This window comes from Podarcis filfolensis, assembly GCF_964270895.1.
Source record: "Podarcis filfolensis genome assembly, chromosome: 7".
NCBI lineage: Eukaryota > Metazoa > Chordata > Lepidosauria > Squamata > Lacertidae > Podarcis > Podarcis filfolensis.
The window spans coordinates 37,475,955-37,495,431 of NC_139603.1; the positions used below are offsets into that span (position 1 = coordinate 37,475,955).

At 39.7% G+C, this 19,477-nt stretch overlaps 1 protein-coding gene and 1 long non-coding RNA gene across 3 annotated transcripts in view; one reads left to right on the plus strand and one right to left on the minus strand.

Moving 5' to 3' along the window:
* ZNF407 (zinc finger protein 407) overlaps positions 1-19,477 on the minus strand; it is a 328,959-nt gene that overhangs the window by 82,231 nt on the left and 227,251 nt on the right. For both annotated transcript variants that reach the window (XM_083623582.1, XM_083623581.1), the window contains exon 8: positions 14,651-14,829. In XM_083623582.1, the coding sequence (XP_083479708.1) occupies positions 14,651-14,829 (179 nt within the window). The remainder of the gene's footprint in view (positions 1-14,650; positions 14,830-19,477) is intronic.
* Positions 185-18,545, plus strand: LOC310766957. Its single transcript, XR_014550548.1, has 3 exons — positions 185-1,127; positions 14,585-14,660; positions 18,098-18,545. It is a non-coding gene; the product is annotated as an uncharacterized lncRNA (long non-coding RNA).

Consider the following 19,477-nt stretch of genomic DNA (forward strand, 5'->3'; position numbering starts at 1 on the left):
AATGAAACATTTTAAGGTCTGTGTAATCTCAAACAACTACACAGGGTTTGTTGTATATGGCTGGCACTAAAGTTGAATTGCGTAATGAATTAAAAAACACTTCCTGCAACATTATTTGCTGAAATTGGTTGAAAGTGTAACATATCAGCCATTACCTAAAGTAATAGCCAATTTGGAGGGGTGGGGGTTAGCAACCATAATTAATGGTTTATAGCCAGCTCTAGTTAATTTTTTAAAATTAAATAACGTGTTTGAAAAACCTTCTGTCACTAAGCTGCCATCCAGAACTGCAAGACTGAAATTAGTTATGGCCACCATAAAGCATATCAGGGTTTGGGCAACTGGTGGTTTGAAAAATCAAAAAGAACAGAATTAAACAAGGAATGAAAACACGTCAAAATAGCCCAGATGTGCTACTGTGGCTAAGGATGCCCCATTTTCCAAGTTATGATTTTAAAGTGATTTTAAAGTTAGAAGGGAGGGAGGAAGGGAGGGGGTTAATGAAGTGCAATAAAACTGGAGTATGTTAGATTAATGAGAGAGTCATTACAATCAAAAGGTGGAGTTATAAGAGCACTGGTTCTTATCTGACTTACTGAAATTAAATACATTATTACGTGCAATACTCTACATTAAAATTTCACAAAAGGCTCTAGGGTAGAAAGTTTAGGGGAGGAAGAGGGAAGAAGGCCCTCTCTCTTCTCAGAGAATATTTCATACTCTTAGTGGCTTTTGCAGCATTCAATTGGAGAACTTTAGTTGCCGTGTATTATAATGGTATTTTAGCTCTAAAAGTAGTTTTCCAGTCAATGTTCTTTACCTTTCAGGGAGACAAACTGTTTTTCTTCCCTCTAAATGAGCACAATAAAATGGGTAAGCTGTCGGGGGCGGGGGGAGAGAAGAGTAGACAGTATAACACTCAATAGAAAAAAATGTGATACAGACAAAAGGAGATCTAAAGCATGTTTACAGGATACACTACCATTTATTCTACAGGTCAGACTACAGGGAAAGTGTTTCTTCCCATCACTATAATCATTAGAGGCTGTTCAAACTCAAACCTGCTCTGACTTTGCCAGTGAACCTTTTCAAAAGTAATGAAGAGAGGAACCAGATCACACAAAAAGGTTGGAAAAATAATAATCCTATTTTAGGATATACATTTCACAAATGTTTCTTGTATTTATGGCCCAATCCAGCCATGATAGAGGCGAGATCAATGGGATTAAGTGCACAATGTCTATTCATCCAGATATAGGCAGTGGAATCACAGTTTATAAACATAATTGGTGTGCTAAAGTGCTCAGTGAGTGCCCCAGGAAAAACAAATTCCTCCTGTGCATGGGTTTCCCATTCACTTCAATGGAGGAATCAGATCTGTGAAAAAAAATGGCTTCCCATTCCATTGAAATGGATTGGGAAGAACGTGGAGATGGGCGGATTTCTATGTATGCATGTGTCTGCAATCTGGGAAGAAAGAGATCATTCTTGTGTGGTGTCTATAAGGGTGTCAAGATGAATCAGCTGGTGTGTCGGAATTAGATGCCTTTTCTGTTAGTTGATGTCCTCCAAGTTAATTGTCCTCCAAGGCTGCCATAGTAATGATCAGGTGGTGGTCTGCTTCTTCCTGTGTTGGAGACCGTAGAAGGACGCCAATGAGGTAAAGGTTGCTACATGTGCCCTGGAGGCAGAGGTGGGCTACTGGTGCTACTGTGATCTTGCTGAAAATGCAAGGTGCTGAGGTGAGGCAATATGGGAGAGTCTTGTACTGGAAATGGTGGTCCTAGAGAGAACGTGAGGAACTTGCAGTGTGAGGGGTGGATTGATATGCGTAAGTATGCATCTGGGAGATTGACTTATGTCAGAAAGTCACGGTGAAGTGCTTCCCTGATGAACTGGAGCAATTCCATCCTGAAGCACTTGTAGATTACCCACATGCTGAGGAATTTCAAGTCCAGTACTGCTCGCCATGATAATTGATCCTTCTTGGATACCACAAAGAATACTGAGTAGATGCCCGTATAGTGCTCTTCGGGTGGTACTCATTCTATGGGTGACATGTTCAGCAAGTGTTGCGCACACTCCCAGATAACTCGTCTCTTGGACGTGTTGGTGGACACCAGTGATAGAAGATACCGAGTGGGTGCACAGGAGATCAGATTCCCGCCCCCCCCTTGAGGCAAGGTATTAAGAATCCAAAGCTCCATAGTCACATCTAAGCACTGAAGAAGGATTCAGTCTGCCTTCTACTGGACAAGATAAGCAATTGTGGAAACTGTTGTTGGTTGCCCTTTGGGGCATTTTGAGATCCAAATTGGTGCCCTGATGTGGTCTGGAGAAATATATTGGTTTTAAGGTAAAAACTAGCCTGAGTAGAAGGAAGAAAATGGGAGCTAAAGGTGACGTGACTGTTTCAATCAGGAATGAACAAAAAACTGATTGGGAGATGCCCACTTTCCCAAAGTCTTTGCTCCTGCATCATGATCATCATGGAGTTATAGCCCAATTCAGTGACCCCATGTGCCAGCAAGAGATCCATTTATATAAAAAGGGTTAGACAGGGGTTGGTGGGCTGGGGACAGGAGATGTGAAAATGCAGCTGTATCTAAGGGGAAAATGTATTCCAAAGGTTTTGGTGTATATTAGAGATGGTGATTAAACAGCTGGAATTTTTTTTTTGTTCCAACTACAACATACTGAGATAAAATAAATGAAAGCATATTCCCATTCTTCCACAAACCTCTTACACTTAAGCCACCATGAGAGAGCCAGGCATTGCACTTCAAAGCAGCCAGATTTTTTTGGAGGACTGGTATGCACTACCTGCCCATGCTCCTTCTAATTATATACTCTTTATTGTTTTAAGAAGAAGCAAGCCCTTTATCGGTAATAATTTAAACTATCACTTGCTTGGCACCTGCTACAGATCAATAGCACATAGTTAAGTGGATGAAAAGGTTAAATGTGATTGTCATTTGCAATGCAAGGTTGTAGTGGTCCTCCCTCCTTTGAGGCTTTTAGAACATCTCATTTTGGAATACTAAATTCTGGTTCAGGTACACAGTTGCTGCACATTCACAGCATTTTGTTCTCCATTAAAGATCTGTCATTTTAAAGGCCAAAACACAAGGATAAGTTATAGTAAAAACTAACATGAAACCTGCAATTTTACAGATTCCATTGCTGGTGGCCATACATCTTTGATGGCAAAACTACATTGGTTGTAGCACCATAAAAATCAATAAATATTAACCTTTTTCTGACACTTTCTGCACAGATGCTTTATCAATTGCTGTCAGGTGATAGAGCAGTTGGTAGTGTGTACTATATTTTTCAACTAAGAATCTATAACCAACTTAAAAATCAATGTAAATTAACAAGCCTTTTAAATTCAAAAACTACCAGTGGCGTTTCAGTTTCCAGTGTAAAGAGTAAAACAAACAAGCAGTGGTGCTACATCTCAAAATCCACCTTATTTGCCTTCTGCAGTGGAATAAACTGCATGATTTAGAAGAAACCTAACCAGTTTTACAAACTTTTAAAATACAAATGAAATCAAATATTTATTTGAAAATAAATCCTCACATAAGTTGCAGAACACAGAGATCGATTATCTTTGCTTCCATTGTAGATTCATATCTACAAATTGCCAAATTCCCTTCCTTCCTGGCACCACTCATATGAGAAGCCTTTTAAGAACTGCTTGAAGGGCTTGTTTCCTTCAGCAAAGAGATAATCTCTGTATGGCTGGATTTATAGTAGCCACCATATGGCTGCTTTTAATCTTAATCCACCTTTCCTCACAACTATTTGAAAGTTAAGCTACACTGATTTCAACTGACTTTACTTTCATGTAAATAGTGGTCAAAGTTCCTAATGCTGCAACTGACTGCTCACAGCCTGTCAATCCACCTGCCAAGGTTCACCCAACAAGAAAGCAAGTGCAGATCCACCATTTGGCAAGTTTAAATAAAAGATCCATGTGGGTTTGATTCCTTTCTTATTATTTTATGTCCTTCTTTGATCACTTGTAATTAAAACCACCTGATTTCAAAATGGTGTCATCGCACTCTGAAGTATTCTCTTTTCACTGATGGTTGGTCTCAAGTGGTAGATGGGTTCTGGTTTTCTTCATGATGGCTTGTTTGCATACAGATGATTCAGTTTACACCTCTGGAGCTACAATGGTATTTCCCTCCCGCCCTTAGAGAGTGAATGAATGGTTGATCTCTTTGTATCTTCCATGGGCTAAATGCTTTGTTTTTCCAGCAGAAATGACTATTAGGGAGACCTAGCAAGAATTACTGGAACTGAAAATATAGTAAGAGGAATGAACATTTTGGCTGGTACATTCCAATGCATTTAAATTGCTATGGGTCTAGATGTCTCATTTGCAAATTTATCCTTTCCCCTTCCTCCATGTAGATACCACTGGGAAGGTATCTTTTCTAAGATGGAAGGCACAAGAGAGAAGGCAATGGTCACAGCTGCTGATACCTGTGTATGAACTGGGCTTCTCATCCTAACCTTTTGCTCTCCACATGTTGATAGACTACAACTTCCATCATTCCTGAGCACTGGCTGTGGTGAGCAAAGGCTTAAGGGAGTTGTTGTCCAGCAACATATGGAGAGTTAAAGCCCTGCTCTAACCTGGAGTTTCTCTCTGGACTTCTCATTATCTTACTCTCCATCTTTCTTCTGGATACACTGAAAAATGGGTGTACTGGTGAAGTGGTGAAGGTAGTACTTGGCAATGGGGACTTATGCTGGATCCCAACTCCATTCAACTTGGTCGTATGACCTGGTGCAACCCATGCCAGCAAAAAGAGTAGTGTAAGGCAAACTGTTTCCCCTTTGCCAGGCTTAGGCTGAGTTTGGAACTGACATACTTTATGCTGTTTTAACTTTATATGGTGTAAATTATGTGGGTTTCCCTAAGGAGCAGTTTGCTATTTTGGACATAACACGAACCATAGCTTAATTAAACCTGGATTTAAGTGCTGAGGAAGAGAGATGAAAAGGGGACAGGTGAGGAGTAAACACACAGCCTTGATGCTCATTCCCATCTGCTAAACTATGTTTTAGTAAGCTAGGAAGTGAGCATCTGAACTAGCCCTCTAAGGTCTTTTTCACTTCTATTACAAAAAAAAGCAATGAAAGAAGTATTTTCTCTGCTTCTCTCTAAACATATAGTCCTCAGAGAGAACCATGCAGCACAATTCACCTATACAGAATGATGTTTTCTGTATTTTGTCTACAAGCCTTAGTAGAACATGAAATGGCTGCGAGCCTTTGCAATACTGGGCAATACTTGGCAGGAGACTAAACTGATGAGGTGGCCTCCAGGCCATAAAATCTTATACCACAATAAATTTGGTATTCTTTAAGGTGCCACAAGATACTTTCTTTTCTGTTGTAACAGACCTACCTGGCTAGCCCTCTGTAAAATATTTGCTGGCATAAGAACTCCCCCCATTTGCTATGTTTCCCCCATTAGTTTTCAATGAAGCGACAATGAGAATTGTTCTGCACCTGCACATGCATGCAGGCTAGTCTACTCTCTTTTGTACATTGGGGCACACACAATCTAAGTCAGTGGCATTGTATACAGGGCTTTTTGTCAACAGAGCACAACTCCAGAACTGCTATATGTAAAAGGATTAAAAGCAAGTAAAAACTTAGGAGAGGTCTCCTGATTTAATACTTTTAAATTCTGGCTCTAAGCAATAATATATAGCAAAGAACAAAATTGTAGGTGTTAATACTTCACCAACGAGTTAGATTTAAATTTCATCTGAAAAGTCAACATCAGGCACAGAGCACTCTATGGGGAAATAAGTAACTGCTTTAAGAAGCATGATGTTATGTCAGTGGAAGCTAAACTCAAATAACTAAAAGCTTAATTATCATATTCTCTGAAATTTGACTGAAGAATAGAACAAGTTTACATTTGTCATTTCTTTCAATTGCCACTGTGTTACTATTATTATTCAAATACAAATGCTCATTCAGTTGGTCAGTGTCAGGAGCTATCAGATTTTCCCCCAGAACATTACAATGTTCTCAAGTTTTGGATTACAGGTTTTTCAGGGTGCATTTTCGTTTTACTAGGGTACAATTGAGCAACAGTTTTCTTCACCAAGGGCTTTTCACATCGGACGTTTGGCAAGGTTTCTCCCTCGTAACTCCAAGATCCCTGAACTGAAGCCACAGCGTGTGTCAATTTAATCAAGACACTGATGGTGTATCGTTTTAAACAGAACTGTACTGGGGTTTGGCATGTGTTCAGTTAGCATTTGCCCTGAAGATGGTTATCTTAGACTATCACCTTGAGGCTATCCCAGGGAAAAATATAACTGTATGTGTCTGACATGGTTCCAATGGAAAAACAAAACAAAAGTCTGCCGAATTTCAGGAAATCACTTTCCCTCTGTCCCTCCCAAAAATCTCAAGTTTGAAAGCATTTTTACTTCTAGAACCCTGTCAGCATCAAGAAGATCACAATAAATTGCAGAAGATGAAGTAATGACAAAACTTGAAAGGAACTTTAAATAGCCTTCTCCAACCTGGTGCTCTTCACGCGTTGCTGGACCATAATTCCCATCAGCGTCTGCCAGGATGCCCAGTGCTCAGGTATGAAGGGAGCTGTAGTCCATCTAGAATGCACTAGGTTGGGGAAGGCCGGGCTTTAAAATTGAAAAAGTGTAACTATGTTGTGCAACCCTTGTATTGAAAGTTTTGCTCAGTGAGATTTTCACATTACCAGATTTGTTACTACACGGTAGTTAAAAGTAGGGATGGATTATTCTGAAATGCCAAACTTACCTTATCAAAAAAAAATATGTTCTAATTCCTGATACACTAATTAAATTCAATGAAAAATCAGTTATTGTTTTCACTAGTTCTGCTAAATTCTCACATATTATATGCAGCATTATACTTACAGTATTGTAAAGGTAAAGGTAAAGGTACCCCTGCCCATACGGGCCAGTCGTGTCCGACTCTAGGGTTGTGCGCCCATCTCACTTAAGAGGCCGGGGGCCAGCGCTGTCCGGAGACACTTCCGGGTCACGTGGCCAGCGTGACGAAGCTGCTCTGGCGAGCCAGCACCAGCGCAGCACACGGAAACGCCGTTTACCTTCCCGCTATAAAGCGGTACCTATTTATCTACTTGCACTTAGGGGTGCTTTCGAACTGCTAGGTGGGCAGGAGCTGGGACCGAAAGACGGGAGCTCACCCCGCCATGGGGATTCGAACCACCGACCATATGATCGGCAAGTCCTAGGCACTGAGGTTTTACCCACAGCGCCACTCGTGTCCCACAGTATTATAGATACAGTAAATTATATACGTATACACTCCAGGTTTCCTACAGTAACCAGATACCTCTGTAAAAATATTTCTGTATTAATACTTTCAAAATTATACTGCTAAAATATAGCACATGGAGCTTGGCTCCATTATATGTAAAATGCATGCAATTTTTGCATATAATTTTGCATTGAATTGGTCAGGCTTTTCTTCAAACACAGAAACCAATCATGTTGCTCAGACATAAGTAAATTCAATGTGGGCAAATCTCAACTGAGTTGGAATCACCAAATTCCGTGTGTAAATCCATTTAAAGTAGATTGCTTCTCCATCCCTAGTAAACAGTTCTTAAACTATTTTTGCAAGTCTAATTTCTATTTCAAAATTCGAGGGTAATTACTTTACTTTTGAAAGAATATTGTATTTCATGTGTTGAAAAAGACTTTGGGTGCAATGAGACCTATGCCTTTTCTGGCATTATCAGTGGCAAAGAAAGCATATTCCTTTATCGCTTTGTTATTGACAACATTCAACACTTCTATCATTTCCTCTATTTCCAAAGTTCAGTGGGAAGAATGTACCCCAAACAGCACAATTCATACACACAAGGAAGGTATATTTAGGCTTGGTGGAACTCCCAAGTTTGCAAAAGTATGATAACATATTTAGGGGGAGGACCTCAGAACAGCCCATAACAATGGGGTCACTCATTCCTGTTTTCCATGCAAGGTAAGCCTGGCTGATACACTCTTTATGTAATTTACACAGAAGTGGAACTGCCACCAGGTTAGGTATTCTAAACTTGAAAATTTAGATTTGTGATATCTTTAAAGGAAAGAGGAAGAGTTAACTTCTTTTAGAAACCAAGTAGCATTTAGGTAGCTGTGCTACTCTGAGGGGTACAAGAGCACCCAAATAACCAGCCACTACACCAAGTAGGGCTTCAGCATGTTAGTCTCCAAGTAAGCCAGTGGTGGGAGGGGGAGAGAACCTGTGGCCCTCTAGATGTTGTCATCAGTTCTAATCACGGTCTATGTTAGCTAGGGCTGATAGAAGTTGAAGTCTAACAATACTGTATCTGGAGCATCATAGGTTCCTCATCCTTGGCCTAAGCTGACCACCTGAAGTCACCCTAAAAATATGCAGAAGTTTTAAAATTGTATTCTTACATATTTTTCCCTAGTGTTTGAGAAGGATTTATAACTAGTCAGGGTAAAAATAATCTTATTGATTTATTTTCAGATTTATTGATCTATCATTCCTTTAAAATAATGTAATGTTGGTACCAGGAAAGGGGAAAATCTTACTTATATTATTGATTAAAACATATTGGGTTGGGCTCTTGCTCATAATCAAGCACTAAATGCTTCAAACCTAGCTGTATCATACCTATATGTCAGTGTAAACTGAACATTAAAAGTAATTACTTATGGCAGGGGTCCTCAAACTTTTTAAATGAGGACAGTTCACTGTCCCTCAGACACTGTTGGGGGCTGGATTATAGTTTTTTGGAGGGGGGGAATGAATGAATTCCTATGCACACTGCACCTTTTTTTATTTAATTTTTTTTGGCCCCTCCCAAGAGAGTGGGGCCCTAAGCTATAGCTTGTTTAGCTTGTATGTAAATCCAGCACTGGTGGGGTGTGTTGTGCCTTGCTGTGGTGCACTTGTGGGGTAAAACTAAGAAAAAGCGATTTGGGCGGGTGGGTGTGAAGAGAGGTTGGAAGCACCGGTGGCCATGCCGAGAATGGCGAGAAGGGGATTAACGGAGACCTTGGCAAAGGAAGGAAACACTCAGATGGCAACAGAAATGCAGCGAGGCGCCTCTGCCCAAGTTCATGAAATGCAGAAGCGGCCCACGGCATGTATACATGCATGCAAATCTCTCCCTGCTCTGGGCAGTGGGATGTTCAGGGAGGGGGGCGATGGAGGGAGGGGGGCTGAGAGAGGAGGGCCACAGTGGCAGGTTCAGCAATTGCCGGGTGGGCTGGATCCAGTCCGCAGACCGTAGTTTGAGGACCCCTGATTTATGGGATTTTCCACTGTATTTCACAGGAACGTATTATACAACATTTCCAATGTGTTCATAGGATTTCTGCACCCAAAATGGATATGGATCCATAAAAGGTTTGGGGTTTTGCTTTTTAAAAAATTATCTTGCCATTTAGAGTAAGAGATGTCTATCAGATATACTGTAAGATAACTGTAAAGCCTCATTAGTTCACGCTGAACAAAACTTATGAGATATTACATTTAATCTCAACTTCTTTTATACAAAAATCAATAAAAACAAATGAGGCTTCTATGAACCCTACTTTCTTTAATTTTAACAATGACAGTCAAGCTCTTCTCTCAAATGATCATTTTAGAGGTCACTGAAACAATAATTACAGGCCTAGTCACTATCCTGATGGGCTTTCCTAAGAAATGAAGCCCAGTGGGAACATTTTATCCCACTGCTTATTCTGTGGGTCAGCATTTTCTTCCCATATACTTCTTAATTTTCTTAAATGGCAGTTATTTAAGGTGGTGCAAGATACATTCATCCAATAAAATCTAAATAGTACAAGGGACGGAGGGGGAAAAACCCCCTCAGCATAGATTCCAAAGATATGAAATAATGTTTCACATTTGAAAGGCACCTAAGAGCTGACAACCATGAGTGTAACAAAAATTACAGGGAACTATTGCAAACAAAGAATATACAAATATATATTTGTATATATGATGGTGACGATGGTGATGAATGAAGCTGGGCAAACCTTTTACCAAAACTTTATTAAAGTTTGTTGCTGCCATATAAAATTAAAATAGGATTGGATCCAGTCCATGGGTAACAATTTGGCCACTGCTGCCTTAATAAATCACAGCAGCACTGGCGGCCTATATGTTTCAGTCACACTGCAGAAAGAGTGTGCACCTCAAAACACTGAACAAAAGCCAGTACTGATTTGCCATCAACGGCTGTGATTCTGGGTCACAAAGTAGGATGTCTGGCAATACCTACAGACCTGCTCCCTCCAAAGCATACGCTGGGTTCAGGAGCCAGGAAGCTTTCATCATCAAAGAGTCCTCCTTGTTGTACTCCAAAATCACTGAAGGAGGAGGATTCAGAGGTAGGAAGCACAATGCCTCTACAGATAGCAACTATAGCACAGAGTGAAAAGGGGTGTATTGAACCAGTTTCCCCTTGCACTATTGGCTGTCCCAATTAAGGGCATTTTAACAGAGAATGAGCACAATTCAGAAAAGTTCATAAGGTGTGAGCATCAGCCCACGAACTTTTTCCTTTGGCAAGTAACCCTCCATGCTGGATCACAAACTGCTTTAAGATTTGTTGTGGAATGGCATTGCTGGAGGGGCATTGTTGTTGGGGGCGTTAAACAGCAAAATCCCATGCTTGTTCAATGGGACTTAATTCTTAGTGTTTTGGATTGTAGCCAAAAGCTCAATGGGGCACTTACTTATTAAAGCAATTCTATGCTTATGCCCATTGTCAAGAAGCAAAAATTTACATGTAGTAGTAAATGGGCTGAATTCCAACAAGAATTGTTTCTTACTGCATTAGGCTACCTTCCCTAGATATAGGTTTCAATGTTGTTACATACCTGTCACATTATTTTGCATTTTTATTGACAAATTATATTTGGCATTTTAGATCAAAACCTCTATGATATATTAAGCACACATCATTTGATACCCAAGTCCAAGAAAGCTGTACTGAGATGCTTGCTGTTTTTGCCCCTTACCACCTTCTACTGAGTAGCAATTCCTATGGACGCTGAGGCTTAACAGGATAAACAATGAGCTATTAGCTGAGGTTCCCTTCAGTTCTGTTGTGCTGTACTACTGGGAACAAAAGTCCAAGGAAAAAATTGTATTTGGGACCTTGTGCAATTCCTTTATGTTTTCTGGATAGAGGCCTGACACTTGCAGGTGACAATTTTCTTAGCAAGGTTTCTACCAGGTGACAATAGTGGACATTTGCAAAGCAGGTAATAAAACTAAAAAACAAATAAACCCCTATGTAAGGATAAAAACAATCAGCTTCACACAGCTTAATTTTTTGGGAAATACAAGTCTAAGGTAATCTATATAGGCTGCATGAAACCTAGCATCCTTCTTTAGAAACAGAAAGGCATTTATGTAAGGTTTTATTTCAAGCACATGCTAAAATTACTATTCTGCACAAGAGAGAAAAGGACTCTCTGCCAATCAATATGACATGCAATTGAAAGACTGACACTAATAGCTATTACTAGAATGAACCTGTTTGAAACTGAGCTGCTGCTGCTTACTGTTTTCTTTATATAAAGCATTTCAGCTATCAAAAATACTGCTTTATGTAGCTTGGAACCCAAGCAAGATTCTGCTACTCTAGCAGCAGCTATTTTCAGTATCTCCCCTAACAAGGCCAGGCCTTTTAGTTTTTTAGGTTTTTGTTTTTAAAAAGTAAGCTGCTGGTATTTAAACAAACAAACAAACAAAAGCATTCAAAATGTACAGGGCTCTGCACTTGACAATTGACAATCAAATTACAACAAGAGAAGACCGGAATTCAGCTGAGAAAGGGACCCTGTAGCCATTCTTTAACAGCTTTGCACAAAGGTATGAAGTATACTGTTATTTCATGTACCCAATGGACTTAGTTCCATTCGCCCTGTTAATTACTATGCTTCGTGTGATTTAATGCCTTACAGGTAAAGAGAACATGAGTAAAATGAAATTGGCCAGCATGATATTTGATACTTTCATCTTTATACTGTGTTCATAATACTGCCTCATCAATGCATATGCAATGTATTGACCACATGGATGACTACAGCCATTTTTACTTTTAAAACCAATGGGTGTATGGAATGAAATAAAGGCAAAAGGAAATTAATTTCAGGAAATTAAGCAAACCACTGAGAATTAAATATCAGTTATTTATGTTATGAAATTTCATATCTTCACTTGACATTCAGCGACAGTAGCTTCCACTTGGTAACACAGTCGTACCTTGATAAAAATCACACAATAGATCACACTCTAACTTTTAGCAATCATTTCCCATCCACCCCCCTTAATAATTTGATAAATGCTTCTGTCAAGAAGGATAAAGATCACAATTTTATTTAGGCTTAACTACTTGAACTTTCAGGATTCCATTCATGAATATTGCAAGTGTTAACAACTGATAGGATCACAGTTTGTCCCATTTTGATGATGTAATCATAGAGCAGCTTGCCTTTGAAGACTTGTTTCATGCAGGCTATGCTTATGGAAAGAGAAATTTATGTGGGGCAAAAATGAGTTCTGACCTTAGTAGCGGCAGCTTAGTAAAAGTGTTTTCATAAAATTTATCAGAGTTTGCTGGCAACAATATGCTAGACAGAATTAGAACAAAGATATGGCTCTTTACCTCTAAAGTAAAACAGAAAGGATAGAGGCCTGACTTACTCAAGTGGTGATTAATTGATCTGCCTTACCATGAGTTTTAGATCCCAGAAGCCAATAATACAGTTGGAAAGTCGCCAGTAAAGCTACATTTCAACAGTGTTCTTTCCACTTTATTTTACATAAAATAACATTATGTATTTTGTAGGTTAAGTTTACTATGAGGGTATAAGATAAATTATTTCAGGAAATATACATGCCAGAAGATAAGAGTCTATCAAATAGATTACTCATAAGATGGAATGCAAATTATTCAGAACAAAATCCTCAGTAGCTGCTTCTTCAAAGAAGTAAACCTTTCAAGTTAAGGACTCATGCAATTATTATTATTTTTTGTTTAAATGTGGTTAAAGTTTATTATGTTAGCCCCTTTTTATGTGTCCTTGTGTGTGTCCTATACAAACACACATAGGACAACTTGTAACCCTTACATTTTTTTGAATGCATCTAACACAGGAGTGTGGGTTTATGTGCATGAAGCATCATATATGCAGAATGTTGGTAGTGCTGAAGTCTAAAAGTGACACTAACATCTAGTGAAGTTACATGGGATCTCCCCATAATTTTCTTTCCCTGAAAGTGGTCCTGGAGGGGGGATTTGAATAAGGACAGATGAGGGATGGTCTCATTACTATGGCCCGAATCCATATTACCCACCTCAAAAAAGCTACTATTAGCTGCAGAATGTAAAATATATAGGCATGAAGGATACCTTTATGCATTCTCCCTTTGCTGCTAATAGGGACTCAGGGAGAAGGGGCACTGATTTTAACTGGGGCTACAGTGTGGAAGACAGGGTTAGCTCTCCCCCCTCCCCCACAGCTGCTTTTAGAAGAAAAAACTTCCATGAGGAGGTCCAATCATGGATATCCGATGTAACACCTACTTTGAACCTATGCTAGGAGACATGTCCTAATTCCAGGTGTATGATAATCATGACTGGAGAAGATTCAGGTAGGCAGCCGTGTTGGTCTAACACAGTTGAAATAAATTAAAAAATTGTTCAGTAGCACCTTAGAGACCAACTGTCATGGTATTGCCAGAGAATGAAGGGGAGGAGCAGAGACAGGCAGAAGGGGAGCAGGAAGTGGCAATTGAGGAAAGAGGGGAAAGCCAGGAGGCGGAACGGCTCACAGATGTTGAACCAGAGCCTCAACAGGAAGTTCTGGCACAGACAGTGAAATAACGCCTATTCCGTCTGCCAAAGAAAGGAGAGTGTTAAAGAGGAGGGGGCAGAGGCATCACGTGAAACTTCCCCGCCTTTTCTGTTGGAGAAGGGGCTGGCATAAGTCACTCCCAGAATCTGAGCCGGAGGATTCAGATGCATGATTGTAATGCGCTGCTTGTACATATGTAAAATAAAGACCGTATATATGTATCTCTGAGTGAGCAGAGGCATTTCTTGCGAAGAGTATTCACAAGCCATCACACCAACTAAGTTTGTTCTGGGTATAAGCTTTCGTGTGCATGCACACTTCTTCAGAAATGACTGGACAAGGCATTCTGCAAATGTCAGAAGCTGTTGCTCCTCATGCATTATAGAGTTCAGGTCGGATGCTGGCATCAAGGCCTGGTTCTAATTAAGCCTTGTGAACATGTGCAAATAAAATGTGAACACACTTTTAAAAATGATTAATAACAAAAAGTAAATTGAACGTGCATGATTCACTTCACGTCTGAATGCAAAACACTTCTGTGTAACATGCACCTGAGTTAATGTGAGTCATATAAAAGTGTGAACAGAACAATGGATTTGACTAAATCGAGATCAAAATTGCTTTGTTCCTTGGCCAGAGTCATGCATATTACATTAAAAAGTGCTTTCTCCCTACAGCCATTTAACTGAATTCCATTTGTGAAAATGAAAACTCAATGACAACAGCCATAAAGATGTTCTTACCAGCATGCAGGTAAGCTAGGTCAGGGTTCTCAATATCAGGATGCAATTCTTTCAGGTGGTTGCGAAATTCTACAGGGATATTGGTGCCATATTCACACTTGGGACAGTTGTACATCTTTACTCCTTCATGTTTGCCTGTATGCAGGATATGCTTGCGGATATTTTCAGCACAGTTAGACCTGCAGGAAATGCAGGAAAATTATAATGAAGTTATATTATACATGCATATTCACTGAATTGAAATATTGCTGTAAAACAGTTGGCTCCCCACAGTTATGCTTGTGAGCAACTTTCAGATATACAACTTATAATGACATCCACCAAGCTTTCCATGAGGGCTAGTTTTAGTATAATTTTAAAAAGTTCAGTTTGAAATCATTTTTAAAAATAATACTCCCCCTTTCCTTTAAAAAAAAACACCTTAGAAATAATCACATCTAGTAAGGATGAAAGGTAGTATACAAATTTAATTAATAATAATGATATGAAGGAGGAGGAGGATTGATCCTAAAACTTGCTGGTCCGTTTTTGGGGATATATACTGCCATGTATATATGGGGATATATACTGCCATGTTGTACAGATAATGCTGGTATCAGGCACATATAAAAATACACACATTAGAATCAAAGTATACATACATTAAGCTTAAAATAAAGTTTGAACCCTTCATTATTATTTTCATTATTTCTTATAAATTATAAGCATAAATAAAGGCATGGTCCTGCCTTGTAAGCATGGAGGAGAGGGTATGCAACAGCCAAGACGGGACCTGAAAACATGCAGTGGGAATTATAGAGAACTGTTAGGACAATGAAAAGAGTTGCAAAAGTTGGTTATCTTTGTCAAGGAATGGCAAGGAATAGCATGGTCACAACGCTATCATGTTGACAGGCTGAACTTTTGTCGGATACACTGGTAACAGAACAGTGTCTCTTCCCCCTGCCCCATTGCATCTGGGGCAGCAGGCTAGCTTAGGGGATGCAGGGTAGGCTGCATGGGAACTCTACCCTCCAACATTTTGCTGTTTGCATGTGTGAGCAGGCAGAATAATGAATGCCTTGAGTTCTCCTTCCACTGAATCAGATGGAGAAGCCATTGGGAATGGAAGAGCTCTGTGTGAACATCAAAGTCCTGAATGTGCAAAGAACGTATTACAAGCCAGCTCCCCCCCCTTGCTCTAAACATTTTCAGTGAAAAAACAAACTTGGAAATGAATAAATGAATTAACTTTTTTAAAAAAAATAATACAAAAATTTAACAAAGAAAAGAGGTAGAAGGAAAACAAATCTACCAAGAAAACAAGATAGGATTGAGTGCACACCTGGCTTTCCCGGCTTTAAGAGGATTCTGGACATTTTAAATAAGTATTTGCTAAAATGACAGAGCCTCTAAAATATCTACAAGAGGTAGGTCAATTAAAAGCAGGAGTTCAATGCTATCTCCTATGAGGTGATCACATAGAGTTGATATCTGCCTTATGGTGCTGTCTAAGCTCACCTTCTGTCATGGACATCTGCTATATAATAACACACTACTCAAATATCAGAGAAGAGACCTATAATCTTTATTACAATTAAGAGGAACTCCTGGGCCTCAGCTCTCTCAAGCACTTGTGTGACTAGCCACTGCTATAGGGCGTGCATTATAGCAACAGTTTTCTAATGGGCACTTTAACAAAAAGAAAGAAAATGGATTCATAAGAATTGTTTCTAGAACTGTACTTTAATAATTTATTAAAGCAGCATAAATGAATGTGTTACAAAATCCACAGACATATATGCATATATTAGTCTCGCTGTTCCTGAAAGTTTTATCCAAAAGCTACGTTTAGCCTAACATGGTAGAAGTCCACTACTGTATTTTGAAACTTCCTTAATTATTTCTCCTTCTTCTTCTTCTTCTTCTTCTTCTTCTTCTTCTTCTTCTTCTTCTTCTTCTTCTTTTTTAAAAGCCTGAGCTTATTAACTATTATTCTGTGATAGTGGCTTTTTGGATTGAGGTTAATGGGCCCATGTTGTTCAATGTCTTTATAAATAACTTGGATGAAGGAATTTGCAGATGATATGAAGCTGGGAGAGGTAGCCAAATGCTGCGGAAGACAGGATTGGGATTCAAGATGACCTTAACAGATTGGAGAACTGGACCCAAAGTAACAAAATGAATTTCTATAGGAACAAATGTAAGGTTCTACACTTAGACAGGAAGAACTAGCTGCACAAATGTAAGGCGGGGGGGGGGGGGACTAGCTTGCCAGTAATACATGTAAAATGGGGTCTTAGTAGACCACAAGGTGAACATGGGGCAGCAGTGTGATGCTGCGGGGGGGGGGGGGAGATAATGCTATCCTATGCTGCATCAATAGAAGTATAGTTTCCAGATCAAGAGAAGTAATACTCCTGGATAAGAGGAGACAGAGGCGATATACAGCCATCTACAAATACATAAAAGGCTGTCACATGGAAGATGGAGCAAGTTTGTTTTTTTCTGTGCTGAACAGCAGAACCCAAAACAATGGCTTTTCATGTTACCAGAAAGGAGATTCCAACTAAATACCAGGAATAACTTTCTGGTGGAAAGAGCTATTCGCAAGTGGCATGGACGCCCTGGGAAGGTGGTAGACTCTCCTTCCTTAGAGGTTTTTAAGTAGATGTTGGATGACCATCTGTCAATGGTGCTTTAGTTGAGATTCCTCAGGGTCCCTTCCAACTCTATGATTCTATGATCAACTAAGGCAGCAGAACGAGTCATTTTAAGACGTGGAAGAAAAGAATCCAGAAAGCTAGATCTCTGTGGATAGCAGAGTTCATTGTTGTTGTTTTTTCTATACTGCTTAATATTATCTATCTATCTATCTATCTATCTATCTATCTATCTATCTATGTGGTGTACAAAAAAAACAGAAGCAACAACAGATAACAAACCAAATATGACAAAAATACAGAGTTACATATAAAGATGTTTCCTTAACACGGTTATATCAGTATAAATTCAGCTTCCTTCTGACACACCGTCCAGCTCAGCTTCCAGGTTCTCACCAAGGATCCAGCAAACTCTCAGCTCATCCACAAAAGTCTAACAACCAGAAGAGTTCATGGAAACATCAAGAATAACCCGTCTCTCACTCTAGACTTGTTTTTGATGGGCAGGCCCATACCTGTGCTCCATTAAGCTGCACTCTCCACACCCAGTTCCAGGTGCAGCAGGTTCATTGAGTTCCCCAAGGGGTCCAGGGGGGAAAGCCCCCCTCCCCTTCACTCACAACTCTTTCTCCACCATTTATCCTCTTCTCCTCCAGCTGCTTTTCTTATTGCTGTTAACTTCTTAGCTCAATGTCCCTCTGTCTAGGGCATAGGAGGAGAATAGGGCTGACTGAAAAATATATTATGCATTGTGTGTTGTTTATATTCATGTGCATCTCTGTATGTTTTTCAAATTGAATCTCAGATCAAATGAGACCCTGCTATCTCCTGGGAGGAAGTTGTCAGAATGGATCCTGTGCCCTGCCATTCCAGAAGGAGTGACTTCTCCATTGTCCAGAAAGAAACCAGTAAGAAAAAAAAAGCAATAAGAGATATCAATAAGATCTCATAGCACTGGAGAACCAGCACCCAAAGGACCACAATAACAATGTGAAATACTATCACTGGGATTCATGTTGGGCAACTAAACAGAAGTGATAACCTCCTGTTTTATTCATGCTCTCCCAGAGAGAATTACCAGTATCTTTGCAAAGCCAGAGGAAGACACACACAGGAAGGTTACCAAGGTCAAGCTTCAAGATTTGTAGACAGCCTTAATATAAGCTTGCATTACAAATGCCATGCAATCAAATATAGCTGCACAAACTCAGGTTGCAGAATCAATGACAACAGCAGGCCAAGACACACACACACACACACACACACAAATAAAAACCGCTCCACAAATGTTGATATTCAAGTATTTTAACTCTTCCTGACACCCCAATGTTTCATATAGAAAATAATCAAAACCTGCTTGGAATTAATACTGACAGTACTGGAGTAATGCTAGTGCTTTGTGGTAACAATGCTTTCAGCTTTTCCGCATTTGTAGCTTTGCAAGGTTTTTTTATGATCTATTTGTTATGACATACAGTATGTGTGACAGATGTCCAATGCTGGCTGCTATAAAGTAGCAGAGGCCTGTAGGGCAGGAGCTAGAACCTGCGCATCAGCACTGAAATGCTTGAGAAAACTGATAAGTTATTGCTCTTGTCCCAGTATCCCTTCAGCAAAAGTTGTATGTCCAAATGGCAGCTCCGACCACACACACACATTCACAGTCACCCTTCTAGCACACACCAGTTTCCGAAGTGTAAAATAAAAGAATGCACAAAGCAACTCCTGTAAATACGAATGTTTAAGTGGGTAGCTGTTCTAAAGCAGCATTCACTCCTTTGCACACAAGAAAATAAATGCTAAGAAATCAGCTAAAGGAAGAGTTGCAGTGATGTATTCTTCACCATCCAAAAATAAGATGGAAACAAAAAACATTGGGTGCTTTGTATACATGAGACTGCAAGCCACTTTGACTGCTGAAGAAAGCTCAGCTACTCTTCCACTGTATTTTGAAAGATTCGGCACAAACAGGGCTTTTTTTTTCACCCAGAAGTCACTGGAACTCAGTTCCGGCACCTCTCAAGTAGGCGCCATTGTAATTCTAAAAAAACAAGGGAGGAGTTACTGGTGAGCTTCAGCACCTCTTTTTCTAGAAAAATAGCACTGGGCACAAGGAATACCAAATGGCAACAGATACCTAGGTCAAGAGTGGCACAAACAGAGAATTCAGATGTTAGATTTAGAA